General features: G+C 46.0%; 2 protein-coding genes across 3 annotated transcripts; one reads left to right on the top strand and one right to left on the bottom strand.

The window, feature by feature from the left end:
• Nucleotides 1-17: 17 nt before the first annotated feature.
• On the top strand, nt 18-11,110 carry LOC103179523 (lysophospholipid acyltransferase 2). Its single transcript, XM_007894856.2, has 13 exons — nt 18-183; nt 2,355-2,500; nt 3,104-3,181; nt 4,153-4,248; nt 4,803-4,858; nt 5,433-5,487; nt 6,011-6,194; nt 7,816-8,008; nt 8,510-8,613; nt 9,161-9,225; nt 9,554-9,686; nt 10,182-10,333; nt 10,630-11,110. Exons 1-13 carry the CDS (start codon nt 118-120, stop codon nt 10,868-10,870), a joined length of 1,569 nt encoding a protein of 522 aa, XP_007893047.2. The 5' UTR covers nt 18-117; the 3' UTR covers nt 10,871-11,110.
• A 2,408-nt stretch (nt 11,111-13,518) lies between these two features.
• On the bottom strand, nt 13,519-18,801 carry LOC103179522. Of its 2 annotated transcripts, none has more exons than XM_007894852.2 (5): nt 18,526-18,801; nt 16,314-16,640; nt 15,265-15,582; nt 14,082-14,192; nt 13,519-13,640 (listed from the first exon to the last, which is right to left on the bottom strand). In XM_007894852.2, the coding sequence occupies exons 1-5, from the start codon at nt 18,632-18,634 to the stop codon at nt 13,612-13,614; spliced, it is 894 nt and encodes a 297-aa protein (XP_007893043.2). In that variant the 5' UTR covers nt 18,635-18,801; the 3' UTR covers nt 13,519-13,611. The 2 variants fall into 2 exon arrangements, with proteins under 2 accessions (XP_007893043.2, XP_007893045.2); XM_007894854.2 differs by having other exon boundaries at nt 16,449-16,640.

The raw sequence follows: 18,801 nt of genomic DNA, 5'->3' as shown, positions 1-18,801 counted from the left end.
GCTGAGGTTATGGGCTTAGGTTGGTGTGTGTGTCTGTCTGTGTCTGTGTGTGTGTCAGTCAGTCTGTCTCAGGTGAGCTGCTGTTACCTGTCACCTCTCTACACACAGCTTCCAAGCATGGGTTCAGGCGTAACCGGTCAGTTTGTGCCTCTCAGTGAGAAACTTCATCTCCCCACAGAGCAGGTACTAACTACAGCGTTTTCATTCACGATCCGAGTTTTTAAAAAAATGATATTGTACGATTTTTTTTTAAAAAAACGGTGTATTTTGATTTATTTCTGTATTGATCGGAGAGAAAAAGAGAAAGAGAGAGAAAGACAGGGAGAGGGTGTGTGAGTCTGTCTGCCTGTGATTTGAAATCGACTGAAGTGCTGAGTTATGCACTTTGTTTTGTTTTAAATAAATCACGTAGCGGAGTTTTTAACTGAACGTAATTAGTTGACGTAGTTGCACTGTGTCTTAAAAGTTACGGTCAATTTAGGAGATTCATTTGGCGACTTATCATTTAACCCTCCGCAGTTACTGGAGAATTAAGGAAAATTGTAGTGGTTTAAATGATCTTATTTTATTGAAATGATGTGGAATGAGGTTGTACGTTCCTCTCTCTCTCTCTCTCAGTAATGACAAGGGGTTGGGTTTGATGGGTCAGGGAGATTATGAGTCAAACCCATGTGGAAGAACAAGTTCTCGTGATGGGATGATCAGAATTTCAGTTTCTCCCTTATTCTCTCTCTCTCTATCTCCTTCCCTCCCTCTCTTTCTCTCTTGAGTTGTGGGTAACTTTGACAGCTAATGGGAAACAGCCAGAGTTCCAGGATTTTCTGTCTGGGTTGCATGATGAGAGTCAGCTGATTTTTTTTTGACTGAATGACCTTGTATCTTTATGATGCTGCATGAACATCTCCCAGTGCTTCACAAGAAACACTGAGTGTAGTGACTGTGAATTTGTAGCCAATGTAGCCGGCCAACACCGCATGGGGTAGGTGACTGGTTGGTTGATTTTTAACCTTGGTGGGGTAAGGAGGGGAAGGAGTGGGGGATGGAATTGTTCGCTGGGAAACTGGGAGAAATACCCTTCTCTTTTCAAAATGTGTCACGGGGATCTTTGATATCCCCTCGGACCAGGATGGACATCACCAAAGCAAGGAGATTAGGGGAGAGAAGTTGCGAGTGCAATGGACGGCACTCTCTCCCCTCTCAATCATTGTGTATTGCCAGCATTCTCTGTCTGCTGGTATCTGTCAGTATTTGACGTTTCGTTTTTTTCCTGTCACTGGGGACGGGGTGGGAAGTGGTGCACAACAATACGCTTTGATGTCGGTGGGAGGGAGGACTGTAACTGAGATACTTCTGATCATTCACTCACTACTACGACAGAATAATATAATTGTTAAATCAGCTAATTTAATTAATAATAACCATGCTGGAAGGCATATGTTTGGACATCATCTGGGAATGGTTAGAATGGGTGACTTGCTTGGCTTTTCCAGTATTTTCAGCGTCTTGGGAGTTCTCCTGATGTGAGAGGCACTATAGAATGTAATTAGTTGTTGTTTGAACTGTCTTTGATTCCTTATGCACTTATCACCCCTTCTCCCCACCCCCATTATGATAAGCAAGAGGATCTCACCAACATTCCTGGAAACTCAAGCGTTGGGAGGACGGGATTAGCTAACGAGGAGTCCTGTAGTGTAATGGTTAGCGCACTCGCCTCACAAGCGAGGGGACCCAGGTCAGATTCCTGGGTGGGGTGAAATCTTAGGCTACACACCTTTATTTACCGAGCGGTCAGTAGGAACCCAGTTGTTAGTTGATCGGAGGATAATAATCCCCCCCAGAAACAATGTGGTCACTTAATCCGTGATGTTAGACTTTAATAGACTTATACCTTCTTACAATGAAGGTAAAGTCAGTTATCCCGGTTTATATTCTCTCCTCGTCCAAAATTTACCCGCAAAGTCCAAATCATTGGCAGCTGATCTTTCGTTGGATGTAAGGCAGTTAGCTTCCCCTCTTTTGCTTGAGTCATGTATCTTTTTATAAAGCGCTTCGCAACTTCCCTCTTTTGGTCGAGCTCCACCACTTTCAAGTGCTCCAGACACGGTAGAAAAATTTTCAGGAATGCGATGAAACGCATCTCCTGTAATAGCTGAACGCTCTCTGCATTATTCGGTGTTGGTGAAAAGTTTTACACATATATAGATATGTCATCAAGTCATCAATTTTATTTTAGAACGCACCGTCAGGACACTTCACAGCCAAGAGCTTTGAGATGCAAGGCTGTAACGTCGAAAGGAAGGTTTCTCATTTTTATTAATTACAAAAATGATAATTATGTATTCATGTTTTCGCAGGTGAATTTTGTGGTGTGTCAGCTCTTTGGGTTATTGACAGCTTTCCTATTTCGCAAGTACCTGCACCCCAGCAAAACCAGCCCCATCGTCAGGCATACAGTGGCCACACTCTTGGGTCTATACTTTGCCTTCTTCTGCTTTGGAAGGTACGTCTTATTTTCCTCTCGCTTGTGAAGCGAGTGTGCTAACCACTTGGCTATGGGACTCCACACAGCCCAGAAGGAGGCCATTCGTCCCATTGACTCTCAAACGATCTAACCCTCCACCAGCTGCCAAGACTTGATGTTTGGTTGCACTTTCCAGGTTACAGGCTTGTGGAAATGTTCCGTAAACATCTGATAACTCAACCCTGGCTTCACTTGTCACTGCCATCTAAGACGTCAAGTTGTCAACGTCCCAGCTGCACTGAACAATTATTCTCTTATGTCTAACTCGACACTTCTGATAACTCGTCACTGAACCTTTTTTTCCCCCCATGAGCGATGAATTATCAGGAGGTTACTGTATATAAAAACATTAAAAGGCTTTGGTTCTGCTCTCCCTTGACAATAAGTTCCTGTTGAGCGCTTTAAGACAGCTCAGTGTTCTAGATGGTGAGTCAAAACCAATAACTCTAGTTTATTAACCGATCATTCTAGTTTAATAAATGACGCTTCTAGTTTATGTGCTCTGAGACACTATCCTGTCTGAAGGGCGCTACATAAATACAAGTTGTGAGGCTGTTGTGTAATACACTGTCTCCATTGCAGGTTTGTTGTTCACTTTTTGCTGGAGGTGATGCTATCGTACTGTGTTCTGGTCACGATTGACGTAAAACGTGTTCACAAGTGAGTGAGGTTTTTTTTTCTTTCCGAGTCGCCGAGGGGGAAGGACACGAGGGGCTGGGGTGTGGTCAGGGGAGCAAAGGTCAACTTCAGGACAGCCACCGGGAAGTATTTCTTTGCCCAGAGGGTAATGGACGACTGGAATAGGGTTGCCAAGAAGGATGAATGATGTCAGGACATTGGACTTGTTTTTTAAAATAAAAAAAACAGCTCAATGCTGGATTGGGAGGGTGGGTTACCACACTTTACAATAAGCTCTTTGAGGCATCCTCCTGACGTGAAGGACTGTATCATATGCAGGGATTATTATCCCGCATAAAAGTTATATGGAAGATATTAAAAATCACAAGTAGACTCTGTCCTTGAACTTCACATTGCATTCCTCTCCCTTGTGCAATCCCTGTACTGCCTCTCCCAGTGTATCTGTAACCACCGCGATTGCTTTATTATTGCTTTGTGCCTTTCCTGTGTGTTAATATTTCAGCGTGTCATTCATTTCGTAACGCGCCTGGCAATAACTCCATAAACACCAACAGTCAAGTCTCTCCTCCAACCTTTGTAAACGGTGACTCAAAGCATACAGCCATATCATTAGGCAATGATGTAAGCAATGGGTGGGAGATAATATAGATAAGAGTAGAGAGCTCCAGTGGGGGAGCGAGAACCAGCACAACGGGTGGATAGAAAAGCCTCTATCTGTGTTGTCATTTTTGATGGATGTATAATTCTGGGTGGGGCTGGGGTGGGGGAGGGAGAGGAGAAGAGACTTGGAAGACATTTTCCTGAACCAGCTTTGCACCAGCCGGGTTTAATTTGTGAAATTGCTTAGTGGCATTCCTTAATGAGAAAGTATCACCACTCATCCAATGCGAAGGGTGCTGCATAAATGCAAGTTGTTGTTCTTTGAATGTCCATCTGAAACGAGCAGACGAGCCCTGTGTTTTGATGGGTGACGTAAAACCCTGTCATTCCAGGTACAGTTTTGTGGCAGCCATGGGATATCTCACCGTCTGCCAGATTATCCGAGTCTACGCCCTGGACGGAAAAGAACATTCAGCGGACTTCTCTGGGTGAGTAGATGAGGAGGAAGATTTTGTGTTGACGACGGTAAAACTAGCCAACAAGGATGAGCTTTAAATGTTGCCGAACGCAATGACCTGAGTTTCACATATGTAAAGCAGGGACATCATCACCTACTGCCTTTCCCATTGCAAAGAATTTTGATTTAATAATTGATCACATCCCCCATGTGTTTGGCATTCGGATATCATTCCTTTGACATTGAGTAATTCTTTTGACAACGCCCTGGTATTGGCTTTGTTAAATCTTTAAAACAGTGAGGGAGATTGAGTCATTAAGTGAAGAGCTCTTCTGAATGGATGTGTGTGTTTCAGCTTCGCTCCCATTACCAGATCCAATTGTCTCAAAGCATTTTTATCAGCAGAACTAAATATTTTTAAAGGAAAATTATCCAACAAAGCGATTAATCGAAAATCGTGAGGACCTGCATTTTGTCTTTTTCATGGACTTCCTGATAATCAGATGATGGGAGGAATCTTGATCTGAGATTATTGTCCCCCTCCTCTTCCCCACTCCGTGACAATGTGTTCTCCTTTCATTATAGCCCATTGATGGTGATCACACAGAAAGTAACAAAACTGGCCTTCGAAATTCATGATGGTAAGATATCTCATGGGATCCTTAAAGTTCATCTGAACAGGCAGATGATGGCTTAATCTCTCATCCGAAGGCTAGCACTGCTGATAATGTAGACTCCCTCCCACTTCCCCCAACCCCAGTACTGCACTGGAGTGTCAGCCCGGACTGTGAGCTCAAAGAATTGATATTGTTTTTGAACCCACAACCTTCTGGTCCAGAGGTAAAACATAACCAACTGAGCCGAGGTGACGAAGTTTGTTCATCCCTATTCTTTTGGGGCAAAGGGTCCATTAAATCCCTTCAGTGATTTTCTGCTAGTATTCATGGAGCTATTCATCATTACTATAGGGTATCCAAACCCCAGGTTGATCTTAACTGACTCCTTACTGTAGACAAATATATGTATATATAATATTTCATTTAAAATCCATTATAAAAATATAATTTTAAAATAATATTAAAATATAAAATACAGATCCTTTATATATATGTGTGTGTTATAGGTATTAAAATATTTAATTTATATTAAAATATATCAAGTAGTGTCCAAATCTCCTGACCTTTTCAAAACCTTTTCAACTTTCATTTGATTCAGGTCTGGCTCGCGATGACGTTCAACTGAGTCCATCCCAGAAACGATTGGCAGTGAGGTGGGTAAGGAGCGGGTAAAGAAATTGCGAGCGGTTAGCCTGTAGTGAATAGCTGATGCTCATCCTCGTTTCATTATCACTAAAGTCACAGCTTGGGGGATGGAAATGCAACATGCAATTGGCAAAAATTGTGGGCAAACAAGTTNGGGGGGAGGAAAGGGTGGGGGAGGAAGGTGGGATGGTCACACCTGCAGCCAGTTGATAATTATTGGCTGGTTTGACTGCATTGTTAGCCCACTACGTTACACCTCGTACTTTTGCTTACAAAACACACAGTGACAGTAAAATCCTGCGAAGCCTTTCGAGACATCTCGATGACGTGCTGCATCAAATGAAAGTATTATTATTGACACTTGCCAAGTGCCTTTCTCTCCCCACCCACCCACCCCACCCCTGGAAGATGGCATATCTTAACCGGTTCCTATAACTGCTAGAAATCCCCCCCCCCCCCCCCCCCCCCCCCCCCCGTCTCCTGAGAAGGCGCTGTGTTCTGATTGATGAGGAATGTTTCGGACTCTCTCAGGCGAGTGCCGAGCCTCCTGGAGTATCTGAGTTACAACCTGAACTTTATGGGGATCCTGGCAGGACCTGCCGTGTCCTTCAACCATTACATCGACTTCATCGAGGGCAGCAAAGTCGAGGTGAAACCGGTTTGTCCCCCGGGGATCAACAGCGATAATTGCCAGAAGCACGACCCCTCACCTCTGGTAAGGTTGTTAACTGACTTTTTTTTAACCCCCTCTTTGACCTTTGTTTTTGCCCACAAATACACAGTCACTCCATTTCAAAGTGATTCCCGTGAAGCGCTTCTAGGTGTCCTTCTAACCATCAGAGTCCTGTAGCTCAGTGGTTAGAGCACTCGCTTTGCAAGCGAGAGACCTGAGTTCAATTCCAGGCAGAGGGCGAAACCTTGGGCAAGTTTCCTTACTCCACACAGAGCCTAATAATAATCCCTCCAAAACCAAAAAACAATAATAAATTGGTCATTTTCAATCTACGACTGTTTGTGGGACATTGCTGTGCGCAATTGGCTGCCGCGTTTGCCCACAAATACACAGTCAATTCACTTTACAGTGTGTTCTGTGAGGCGCTTTGGGATGTCCGACGTGAAAAGCGCTATATCAAATGCAAGGATTATTATTATTATTATTATGATAAGATTTTACCAAATGCAAAAATTATTATTATTATTACTATAATAAATGGAGTTTGCAAGCTACAGGCTACCACCAGAAATGTATGTGACTCTTCAAATGCTGTGGCGCATTTGGCAAATCGCAGAATTTGTTTTAACGAAGGAACTGATTTTTGGGGTCTAAAATGAGATTTTTAAACATTTGCTGCGATAATCAAGGTTCTTCAGATCCCGAATGGCTCAAAATCGCTAGGTTTTAATTTTGCCATTGGCTACTTTCACTGCTGACCTTTAATGCACACGTTGCCTGTATCCAAATAAATAAATAAATAAATAATAAATTTGGTCACTCAATCCACGACTGTTTATGGGACACTCCTGTGAGCCATTCATTGGCTGCCGCGTTTGGCCCACAAAATACACAGTATTTTACAGCATATTCCGTGAAGCGCTTTGAGACGTCTCGACGACGTGATAAGATGCTATGTCAAATGCAAGGATTATTATTATTATTACTATTATCGGATTGTAGACCTGGTGGCTCTGTAATGCAACTCAATGCGAGGATTGCCCTCTAGTGGATGTGTCCTTGAAATGTACTGATTTAAAGGCATCTGCACAGCCGTCTTGCTCCCAGAGTCATCGGACCCTTAACACTTTGGGGAAGTGTGAGGGGGGGGGGAGAGAAACACAGAGAGAAAGATCTAAAAGACAACGGTGAAATAATTAGTTGCATTCTTTCCATGGCTCTCTGTAGTCAGCCATTGATAACCCAGATAGAGTTCCTGCCCCAAGTGACACAGCTCCAGGGCTTGGCTTCACACTGGGACCTTCGAAGGCGAGTTCATTCTGGCCTGTGATCCTGCAGTGCTGCCTGAAGACGTCAACCTTTTCGGGAGAGGTTGCACCAGTAGCTACACCCTTCTGCCTCTCACAGGTTGTCATCGGCTTGTGCTAGGGACAGGTGCACAGCCCGTGGTTAAAAAATCCTATTGGAAGAGAGAAAGGGAGTAAGGAGTGTCCAGCTCAATCGTCTATTCGCATCATGGGCGTTTGCGACTTCAGGACCTTGCTATGCGCAAATTGGCTGCCGCGTTCACAGTCACTACACTTGACAGCAGTTTCCTGTGAACTGCTTTGAGATGTTCTGAGAGGATTATTATCTCATTCTCCCTCTCTCTCTCTCTCCGCAGAGTGCAGTTGGGCGTAAGGTGCTGTCTAGCAGTGTGTCCCTCTTGATGCACCTTACGCTTTTGAAGACCTTTCCCCTCGCCTACAACACAGATGAGGAATTTGTCCGCACGGCTTCATTTCCCAGACGCTGCTTCTATCTCTATGCCTCCCTCCTGGCCTGCAGACCCAAGTACTACTTTGTCTGGACCATGGGTAAGACTCAGGGTGGTTGATGCTTTGTGGAGTCCTCTAGCTCAGTGGTTAGAACACTCGCCGCGCAAGCGAGAGACCTGGGTTCGATTCCCGAGCAGGGTGAAACATTGGGCAAGTCTCCTTACTCCACACACCTCTGTTTACCAGCAGTAAGTAGGAACCCGGTCGTTAGTCGATTGGCGGATCGTTTTTCCGGTGGTAATAATTGCTTCAAAAAAAAATTGGTCACTTCAATCCATGACTGTGTGTGAGACGCTGCTGTGCGTAATTGGCTGCTGCATTTCGCCCACAAAACGTACAGTCAATTCACTTTACAGTGTATTCTGTGAAGCTCTTTACTTTGAGATGGTCCAACGACATGATAAGGAGCTATATGAAACACAAGGATTGTTATTATTGTTGTTGTGGGTCTGGATGGGCCTTGACCTGCTCGCTGTCCTCTCGCCTGTGCTGAACGAGCCAGGATTACCACACTGACACTCGATGGTTGTGCTCTGACAGCTGATGCCATCAACAACGCTGCAGGGTTTGGGTTCAGTGGATACGATGAGAACGGAAGAGCTCGGTGGGATCTGACTTGCAACCTGAACATCATGAAGATTGAGGTAAGGAAAAAGTGAGACTCTGTTCTCTCTCCGTTCACTGGCACTATGCGGAGCAGGACGTGTGACGACTGTTGGGTGGGGGTGGGGTGGGTGGGGAAATGAAGGGAGTTGGATCCTGCATTGTTTACGGGTCCTGTCCCATCTCCCCTCCTGGAATGAGCTGGGCTCCCACCACCTGTTCCCTAACGTGTAGCTTTAAACCCGGTGAACCGTTTTCTCCGTAAGTTTTTTTTGGGGTCAGTCGACACATGCGGAGTATCCCAACCAAGCTGAGAATTCCACGCATCCCATCTAGCCATGGAAATCCCAGAGATGGATTGTTGGAATGGAATGCGCGTGCTCTCTCGCTCTGAAGGAGGGAAACATCCTGCTTACCTAATCCCTGAAAGCATTAGGGGTCGCATGACAAGAGACAACGCTTGGTGACCCCGGAGTGTGTGTTGGGAGAACTGCTGGAGTGATCTGTGAGAAACTGTGGCAGTGCCTGGTAGAATTTCTCCTCAAAGGTCCGAAGTTTAAGACTTGGCCCTCGTTTGTGTTTTTTCAGTTCGCGACCAGCATGAAGCAGTTTATCGACAACTGGAACATTCAGACGGCTGCGTGGCTCAAAGAGTGAGTGTCCGTGTTGGGGGTGAGAGCCGAGGGGTGGTGGTGGGGGGGAGGGGGGGGTGTGGGGGAACGGGGAACGGTGACCGAAGTGGTGGTTGAAGAGGAAGGTCTTGAGGCAGACCTTTGAACGAGTTGAGGGACGGAGGGAGAGAGTTTGGAACGACTCCTGGACGGAATTGCAGAGAGCAGGGATGCAAATTATGTTATTGGATCCATCTTGGACTTTCCATGTTTTATTAAAGGGGCAGAGGGGGGGTGGGGTCACAGCGATGAGGTGAGCTCACCCTGAGCGCCGCTAACCAGTGATCATGAGCTGTTTGCTCTCTCTCAGGATCTGCTACGACCGCTGTTCCTTCAGCCCCACCATCACCACCTTCTTTCTGTCTGCGGTGTGGCACGGTGTATATCCCGGCTATTACCTCACCTTCATCACCGGCTCCTTCATGACACTGGCTAGCCGCTCGGTAAGTTACAAGCCTTTCCCTTTAATTCCGACCAATTTCAGGCTCCCTCGCCCCCGCCATCCACCCCCCACCCCCCCACCCCCTCCCCCACCCACCCTTAAAACTCCAGAATTGCGGAAAATATCTTAAATCCGGACCTTAATTTGGGAGCCATTTTCTGCGGTTCTCAGAGAAACCGGCTTCCAAATGTAACCGGTTTCGAGACGCCGCAAGGGCGTGCTAAGGCGCCACATGTAGGGTCAAGAAGCTTCTGCCCTTCTGCGCCATCTTTAGTTCATTTTATTTTAAGGCAGAATGCTCTCTGAAGGCTAAGACTAGTTGGAATTTCAGACCTCCGTCCATCCCTCATCCCCCAACCCCGTTGGAATAGGTGGTTCAGGAGAGGTCGGGGTGGGGGTGGTGGTGGGAGTTCGGAAGCTGGTGCCTGCGTTTTGTGAGATCTCCGTGTTTGTGTGTGTGTGTGTGTGTGAATTCCATCTGTGTTTTCCCCTCCAGGTCAGGAAGAACCTGAGGCCTCACTTCCTGGTGTCGCGGAGGAGGAGGTGTCTGTACGACATGGTTACCTGGGCGACCACCCAGCTGATGGTCAGCTACACCGTGGCCCCCTTCGTGCTCCTCTTCGCTGATTCTTCGCTCGCGTTCTACAGGTAAGACATCCCTCAGCTCGTCACCGCTATGTAAAATGTCCGATTTGGTAACTCCAGTCACTGGGCGCAGGGATTCTTCCCATTCAGCTCCTGTTTGGATCCCTGACTGTCCAGCGCCATGGGAACGTCCTCCTGATGCTATTCAAGCGTAATTTGTTGTTGTTGTTAACTCTGCAAGCCAAAGCCCCAGTAGCTCGGGTTTAGCTGGTTTAACTCCGGCAGTTAGTTGCCCGATTGCGCACTATGGAGTAACACTCACTCGCTGGATGTCATCTCATTATCTCCACCCTTCTCAGGTCTTGGTACTTCTGTTTTCACATCCTCACTGGTGTCCTGGTTCTGGTGCTGCCACAGAAACCGAGACAGACGGAGAGAAAGGAACAGGTGGAGAGCAAAGAACAGGCGGAGAGCGAAGAACAGACGGAAAGGAAAGGGTCCAGTCCTACGTGCCTTCTGAACGGTCACTGGGAGAGGAATGGAAGAACAATCACAGATGCCAACCGAAACCAAACGAGAGAGGGGAAGACAATTATTTAAGGACCATTTTAAAATATTCAGGGAAAGTCGGAGGTTGTTTAAGACGACTTTGGGCCCTGCTCTTCCGTCCTATTAGCTAAAGCTACGAGAGTGACTGTGCAGAGTGTTAGCCTAAAGCAGGGTGATCCAACTGGTCACAAGCGGGCCGGGGATGATTTCATCACACGAACCGTTTCCAAGTTCGTTGTCCGCAGGCGGTCACCAGGGGCTTAGGTCTCCCGCGCGCCCCCCCCCCCACCACCAACCGGCAACAGTGCTGGCCAGCAAAGGATAAAATATTGCTCAAAATGTTGGACCACCCTGGCCTAAAGCAATAGTGCGATGATCGAGCCTTTGATTGTGCCTGAGCCGTGTTTCGGTGGTGCCCGGCTTAGCCGTGCTGTGTGTCGGCACAGTCTGCTGTGTTTTGCCTCAGACCTACTGCAGTGACCACGTGACCGGTTCGTGCCTGATTTGAGAGCCGACGACCGAAATGCAGGCGTGGGGCACTTTTTAAGTCGGGTTTCCGATTTGTGGTATTTCTTAACAGGAGATGTGCAATTGACAAATGTTACAATGTTCGGTTTTCACCTACAAACACAGTCACTACACTCTTTACAGCACATTCCCCGCGAAGCGCTTTGAGACGTCCTCCTGACGCAATGCGTAGGCATTGTGTCGGATACAAACACTGGGCTAAACACATCTGAGAAGCACCCGGGAGTGTGGAGGATGGGGAGGGGGGGGGGGGAGGTGGAAAAGTTGTGGGGGGATAAAGTTGGGTGGGGGGGGAGGGTTAGGGGGAGGGGGGAGAGAAATGGGGGAAGAGGGGGGGGGGGATGGGGCGGCAAGGAGGTCAAAGCTTCACAATGTGTATTTCACAATGAATTACCCAAATAACTGGAATGAGTTTACAGCACATTCCTGTCATCGTATGGTACCAACGCTTAAAAAAAAAGTGCAACCAATTTTTATTTAAAATTCTGAGATGCTTTTGTAAAATGTAATTTTGGACACTTCAAGCTGGATATTGTTGTGTGTGTGTGTGTTTTTTTTTAAAAAAAATGGGGCTATTGTACCCTAAAGAGTTATTTTTCTGTTAATTTTTACATGAAATAAATACTGATCTCTTGGGGGATGTTGGAAACCTCACTGAGCAAAAGGTATTGAGCTCTCTCTACTGTGTCGGGAGGCTGTAGATTCGAGCCCTTTCAGTCCAGCCTGATGTTCTCGCTCGGTGCCGGGAATAGTAAGAGGAAAGCTTCAGGAAAGCTGAGCGCAAGTGTACGCACAGTGTATATGCGTGTGTGTCTCTCACTGTCTCAGTGTGTGTCTGTGTCTCACTTAAAATATACTTAGGTATGTGTGTGTGTGTGTGTGTCTCACTGTGTGTTGTCTTTCTCTCTCTTTTGTCTGTAAACCGGACTTTGCACAGCAGAAACTTGCCGTTGATGCTAGACTTTGCAATACTTTCCTGTGAAGCATTTTGAGACATTTCCGCACACCTCAGTTTATAAAATTCTCTCCCCCGCCCCGTCTAACTGAGCTGGGTTTTATTTTTGACCAGCCGTCTGTCTGACCCATGCAGAAATCCATCGCCGTGATTAAGGGTTTTCAAACTAAACTGAGTCCCACATGTGTAGGTCACCTACACACAGAAATCTCCCTGTGCCTGGAATAGAGTGACCAACTCTTTCTCTGTCTCCCTCGAGGGAAACACTCTACTCCCCTTAATCTCGGAGTGTGAGGGCCAGGTTAGTGAGAGCCAAGGCTTGGGGGAACTGAGGTTTATGTGTAGGGGGGTGGTGGTTTAGGAGATGGGTATCTATATAGATATGAATGTCCAGTGGCCTGACCAACAGATAAAATCGCTCGTGGCTTTTTACAGGGACATTACTGTGCAGCAAATTGGCTGCCACGTTGGCCTACAAAACACACCGTCTCTACACTCTGCAGTGTATTCTGTGAAGCGCATTGTGATGTCCTCCCGCTGCGTGAGGGGCTGTAGATGTAAATTAATAATACTGGTATTTAAATATCAAGATAGAATAGAATGTAAGAAACTCCCTTCTCTTTTCCAACCTCCGACAAAGCAGCACAACCTCCCACCCCAGCACTGCACTGGAGTGCCATCCTGGACGTTTGGTTCAGCGTGGTTGGGTTGAGTTGGGCTGTTCTTCCCTGCTTATAGGTTGGGTTGGGTTTGGTTCAGTTTGGTTGTTTGCTGGTCTGGGCTGGATTATATAAGGCTGTGCTGAGTTCTGCCCCCACCCCACCTCACACCACTTTACATTCCTCCAACTTTCATCCCGCCAACCAACAATGTCCAGTCTACTTACTGTTTTTTTCTAAAAGTCAAGCACATTTTTTTCAAAGCATTTAACTCTCTTATTCTTCCCCACCCCCCCACCTCATGCTCTCTCTCTCTCTCTCTCTCTCAGTCACTCTTCCCCCCACCCTCTCACACCATCTCTCCCCTCTCACACTCTCTCACAGTCACTCTCTCTACGTCTCGCCTCCCCTCACTACGAGCTGCCAGTTGAACGACCCTGAAGTAATTAAATGCACCACGGCTCCGAGGTAGAAGGTCAGCTATATGCTTTTTTTAAAAAAGACGACATTAGATAAAGTTCCGTGAGCGGCTTTTATAAAAGCCCAAGATACGCGATAATACAGAAGCAACTTGACGAGGTGGTTTGAGTCAATGCTGATGTTTCTGGGCTCTTTGTGTATCGAGGTTCATTAATTTCCTTCACATTGTCTCAGTGTTGTCCATTTCCATCTCGTTTTCCTAACAATATAGAGAACACGGCTGCTGTTACCGACAAAGCATTTGCTCCAGCTCTGTTGAATACTGAATCACGCAGTGTAAGCTGACATTCCAGTGCAATGCTGGGGGAAGGGTTGCACTGTCAGAGGTGCCGTCCTTTGGATGAGACCGAGGTCCCATCTGCCTGTTCAGGTGGACGTTAAAGATCCCACAGCACTATTTGAAAAGACCAGGGAGTTTCTTTCTCATGGTGCCCTGGGCAACAATCCCCCAAATACAAGAGTTTGTTCCCTCCATTTGTTGTGCGCAAGCTGGCTGCTGCGTTTCGCCCCCAAAATACGCAGTCGATCCACTATACAGTGAAGTGCTTTGAGATGTCAGTACGACAAAATAAGGCACTGTATCAAATGCAAGAACTATTATTGTATTGAAGCATTAAAAAAAAGGCTAATCTGCGCTTACCTCGGCTACAGGACGAGTGACAGAATGGAACGGGAACTGTGATCAGCAGCCCGAACATGATCCACCTGCAGAGGCTGTAGACAGTCCAGAATCCTCGCTCCTGACCGGCTTCTGTAAAACACGCACACAAAACGTTCTGAGACCCAACATTCCTCCTCGTCTTAGTCATGTTCCCTTATTGCTGCTAATTTCCTTCTACCTGCTGAGTTTCCTAATATCACTTTCAGACATTATGGACTGACGCGCTGAGGCTGTATATCGACAATATCATTTTATTGTTATTCTGCCTTAAAATAATAATAATAATAATAATAATCCTTGCATTTGATATAGCGCTTTTCACGTCGGGAGGACGTCCCAAAGCGCTTCACAGAACACACTGTAAAGTGAATTGACTGTATATTTGTGGGCGAACGCGGCAGCCAATTGCGCACAGCAATGTCCCACAAACAGTCGTAGATTGAAAATGACCAATTTATTATTGTTTTTGGTTTGGAGGGATTATTATTAGGCTCTGTGTGGAGTAAGGAAACTTGCCCAAGGTTTCGCCCTCTGCCTGGAATTGAACTCAGGTCTCTCACTTGCAAAGCGAGTGCTCTAACCACTGAGCTACAGGACTCCACCCACTGAGCTACAGGACTCCACGATGTAAGGCATCTTAAAAATATTTTAAATTGTGGAGTCCTGTAGTCTGGCGGTTAGTGCAAGCGAGAGGAGCCGGGTCGGATTCTCGGGCAGCACCTAATCTCAGGCAAATTTCCTGAATCCACTCGCCTCTGTGTACCGAGCAATAAGTCGTAACCCGGTTGTTTGTCAATTGGCGGATAGCTTTCAGGGGACAATAATACTCCTGGTCACTCAATCCACGACTGTTGATGGGACATTGCTGTGCGCAATTGGCTGCCGTGTTTTGCCCACAAAATATAGTCAACCACTTTATAGTATATCCAGTGCAGCGCTTTGAGAGTCTCAACTACATAATAAGGCGCTATATCAAATACAAGGATTATTATTATTATTGTTTTTAATTATGGAAAAATTCTTGAATCAAGCATTCATTTGGAAACTTTTTTTAACGATAGATGTTTTGACGATTCGTGGAAGAATGGGTTCGGAAACACATCGCCTTTTTATTTCACTCATGACAAAGTGCATGGTGCTGTTCTCTAAAGTCCGTCCTCACCTTGTATGTTCACAGTGATCGACCTCCCTGCCTTTGCGTTGCCTTGCCTTGCCCAACACTGGAAGGTGCCGTTGTCACTCAGCTCAACAGAGAGAATTGTGTAGATCACAAAAATGAACATTTCCTTATTTTTCGAAAAGGTTGGATAGTGGATCGTTCCAGCCAGTCGGGGACAGCCATCTCCACCACGTTTGCACCAAAAGGCTTCTGGCAATGATCCCTCTTTAGCATAGAACCTGACTGTACAGTTCAGAGACAGACTCTCTCCCACAGAAGGGTTTAACGGTGCTTTGGAAATTTGTACACTCAGAGGAGTGTCTGAAAAGAAACAGGACGGTGGTTAGTTTAGGCATTATTCGCACACTTTTTAATTGCACATCAATGATAATATAATAACTTCCATTTGATATAGCGCCTGATCACGTCATTGAGACATCAATGGAGCGTCTGAAGAACATCAGCAAATTGGGTGACACTCAAGTCTATGCCCAGTGCTCGTCTTCCCCTCACAAAGCCATAAACGCTGACTAAGCTTTATCACATAAAGCTGTGTGAAGGAGCTACTGTAATAATAATAATAATAATAATCCCTGCATTTGATCACACCTTCGAATCGTCTCAAAGCGCTTCACAGAATATGCTGTAAAGTGAATTGACTGTATATTTTGTGGGTGAAACGTGGCAGCCAATTGCGCACAGCAGCGTCCCACAAACAGTCGTGGATTAAATGACCAAATTATTATTTTTTTTTGATGGGTTTATCACCCCCGGAAAAGCAATCCGCCAAACGACTAACCACTGGGTTCCTACTTACTGCTTGCTAAACAGAGCTGTGTGGAGTAAGGAAAGTTGCTCAACGTTTTGCCCGGGAATCAAATCAAATCGCTTTGCGAGGTGAGTGCTCTAACCACTAAGCGACAGGGCTCCATCTCACTGTACACAGATTCCACCTCATGGCCACCTGGCGAAATCGTAGAAATCTATGTGCAATATAAACTTGTCACCGGTGACAACTCATGGCAGTTCTGCTGTTTAAAGTCCTTTGTTACCTCTCACGTTTACTCTGATTGAATAACCCACTGCGGTCTCACTTCCATGTTTTGCTTGGCAAACAAATGTGCCACCATCACTCAGCTGAACAGAAGACACTCGGTACGTCACAAACACTGTGCGTCTTGGATTACCAGGATATAACCGCGTTGTTTCATTCAGCGGCTGGCAGGAATTTGTAGAAAATTTACACCAGTAGGTTTCGGGCAACTGCTTCTTGCCGCAGAACTGAACTGTACACTTCAGTTGTAGTTGGTCTCCCACAGAAACATTTAGCAGTTGTTCGGCAGACCGTACAGTCAGCAAACAGCCAAGACTTGCACTTGCTGAAAAGGTGCAGAAGAGATCAGTGTATAAACTTCGGGCATATTGATATCTTTATTACATTAAGTCGTAGCATTTCATCAACAGCAACAACGACTTGCACTTATATAGTGCCGTCCACACAGGGTAATGTCTCAGGGTGCTTAACAATGGCGGAGCCTGACTTTGAGCTGGGGTGGGTGGGGTGTGTGTGTGTGCGTGTGTGTACGGACGGGGCCGTAAGCACGGTCGAAGAAGATAGCCAGGACTTGAAAAAGGAAATAGGGGGGGCAAGGTGGAGGGATTGAGGGAGAGTCTTCTAGAGTTTCGGGGTGTAGTGGCTGAAAGCGAGACCTCCGATGGTGGGGCGGAGGGCGCGAGGGACGAGCAGGAGTTCGGTGCCAGTCGAGCGGAGCCGTTGGGTGGTGGATTGGGGAGTGAATGAGCAGAGTTCCGAATGAGCTGAATCTTTTGAATCGTGGAGCTGGGGAGACCGGTTAGCAGTGCGTTTGAGTAATCCAGGCGGGAGGTGACAAACACATACATGAGGGTTTCGGCTGCCTTGCAAGCAAGAGGACCTGGGTTTGATTCCCGGGCGGGGCGAAACCTCAGGCAAGTTTCCTGACTCCACATGTCTCTTTGTTAACCGAGCAGTAAATAAGCACCTGGTTGTTAGATGATTGGCGGATTGCTTCCTGGGATTAATAATCCTTTTAAAAAATAATAATAATAATTACGTAATCCACGGACGGTTGTGCGAAATTAGCTGCGGCGTTTCGCCCGGAAAACATACAATCGATTCAGTTTACAGTATATTCTGTGAAGCACTTTGAGACGTCTCAATGACGTGATTAGGCGCTGTATCAAATGCAAGAATTATTATTATAAGAACATTAACAGAATAAGGTTAGGGCGGGTGGCATTTCTACCCATCGATTTCTCACCTTGGGTTTGTACCACCGACCGGCAGATTTACATATGTTTTATTATAACTTAGATGAATTTTAGAATAAAATACAATACATGTTTATAAATATTAATATTGTTTTAATTTATTTTGTTAGATTGAAGTCAATTACATATATATCTCTGTGTTCAAAACGGGTGCATTTAATAAAACAAATTTGTCACCAATGTTCAAGAGATGGAGCACAATTTCATCAGATGAAAATAGCTACAATTGAGTCGGTTGTACTTTCAAACTCGCTATCCCATCCTGTCCTCATACCCCTTCAAACCTCTACGTTTCTACTTCCCTCTTGAAACCTAATCCGACCATTTTATGTTCCTTTGCTCCCTGTCTAATAAGGTGCATTATCAAAACATGACGGTTATTAATATTACGTCTCATCCCAAGGACAGAGGCTTCTGGCGATGAGGCACTCCCCCAGCATTTTAAGATCGTTAGCCCAGACTATGAGCTCAAAGTCCTGACATGGGGCTTAAACCCACAACGTTCTGACCCAGAGTGTTTGAGACTGGAATTGGCTAACACTTTGCCATTTCAGAGCTTCCAGAATTTGTCAAATTCGCAAGTTCAGTGGTCTTAACTTTGAAGCCGTTTTTATGTGCAAATCCTTTTACAGGAAAACAGGATTCCGAGGTTAAAACAGAATTGAACACTGTCAAATTCTGCGCACTTCGATATGCTAAGTTATGAATAAACGGGATCTGTATCTGCCCTATTGAATCCCTTTGTTATTTTTCTGAAAACCTCAATCAGATGACCCCTCAACCTCCTAAACGCAAGGGAATTTATACAGCCTGTCTTCATAATTGAACCCTTCAAACGCTGGTATCATTCTGGTGAACCTGTGATCCACCACCTCCAGAGCCAAGATATCCTTCCTGAGGTGCGGTGTTAATAAACTCAGGCGAGGCGGCGATTTCTACCCATCGATGTCTCACCTTGGGTTTGTAGCAGGACCGTGAGTAGGAGGAAGGCACCGCAGCAACTTTGCTTTCTCCTGAGCTGCACTGCCAGCCGGCACAGCCACCGTGCGATGAATAACGGCATTCTTCTCCTGCGCTGGAGATTTCTATGGAAAAGGAACAGCGGTGGTGATTTTCCGTCTCTGCATCTAACAGAGTGGTTGGACACACAGAGAGTAAAGCTGCTTGTGAATAAAAGCACAAAGCCTGTAACTTCCTGTTCCTCTTTGCCTGAGTCTTACTTCAAGCCCC

Source organism: Callorhinchus milii, unplaced genomic scaffold, assembly GCF_018977255.1.
Source record: "Callorhinchus milii isolate IMCB2004 unplaced genomic scaffold, IMCB_Cmil_1.0 Scaffold10, whole genome shotgun sequence".
NCBI classification, from domain to species: Eukaryota; Metazoa; Chordata; class Chondrichthyes; order Chimaeriformes; family Callorhinchidae; genus Callorhinchus; species Callorhinchus milii.
This window is presented reverse-complemented; position numbering and strand designations above follow the sequence as displayed.

What these genes read in the sequence shown, in the direction of transcription:
- LOC103179523 (XM_007894856.2), top strand. Translation starts at nt 118, where the DNA reads ATGGGTTCAGGCGTAACCGGTCAGTTTGTGCCTCTCAGTGAGAAACTT. An exon ending in TTCATCTCCCCACAGAGCAG is followed by an intron (nt 184 to 2,354) that starts GTACTAACTACA and finishes ATGTTTTCGCAG; the next exon opens with GTGAATTTTGTGGTGTGTCA. An exon ending in CTACTTTGTCTGGACCATGG is followed by an intron (nt 8,009 to 8,509) that starts GTAAGACTCAGG and finishes GTGCTCTGACAG; the next exon opens with CTGATGCCATCAACAACGCT.
- LOC103179522 (XM_007894852.2), bottom strand. Translation starts at nt 18,634, where the DNA reads ATGCCGTTATTCATCGCACGGTGGCTGTGCCGGCTGGCAGTGCAGCTC. An exon ending in GGTCCTGCTACAAACCCAAG is followed by an intron (nt 16,641 to 18,525) that starts GTGAGACATCGA and finishes GCACCTTTTCAG; the next exon opens with CAAGTGCAAGTCTTGGCTGT. An exon ending in TCACTCGTCCTGTAGCCGAG is followed by an intron (nt 13,641 to 14,081) that starts GTAAGCGCAGAT and finishes CTATATTGTTAG; the next exon opens with GAAAACGAGATGGAAATGGA.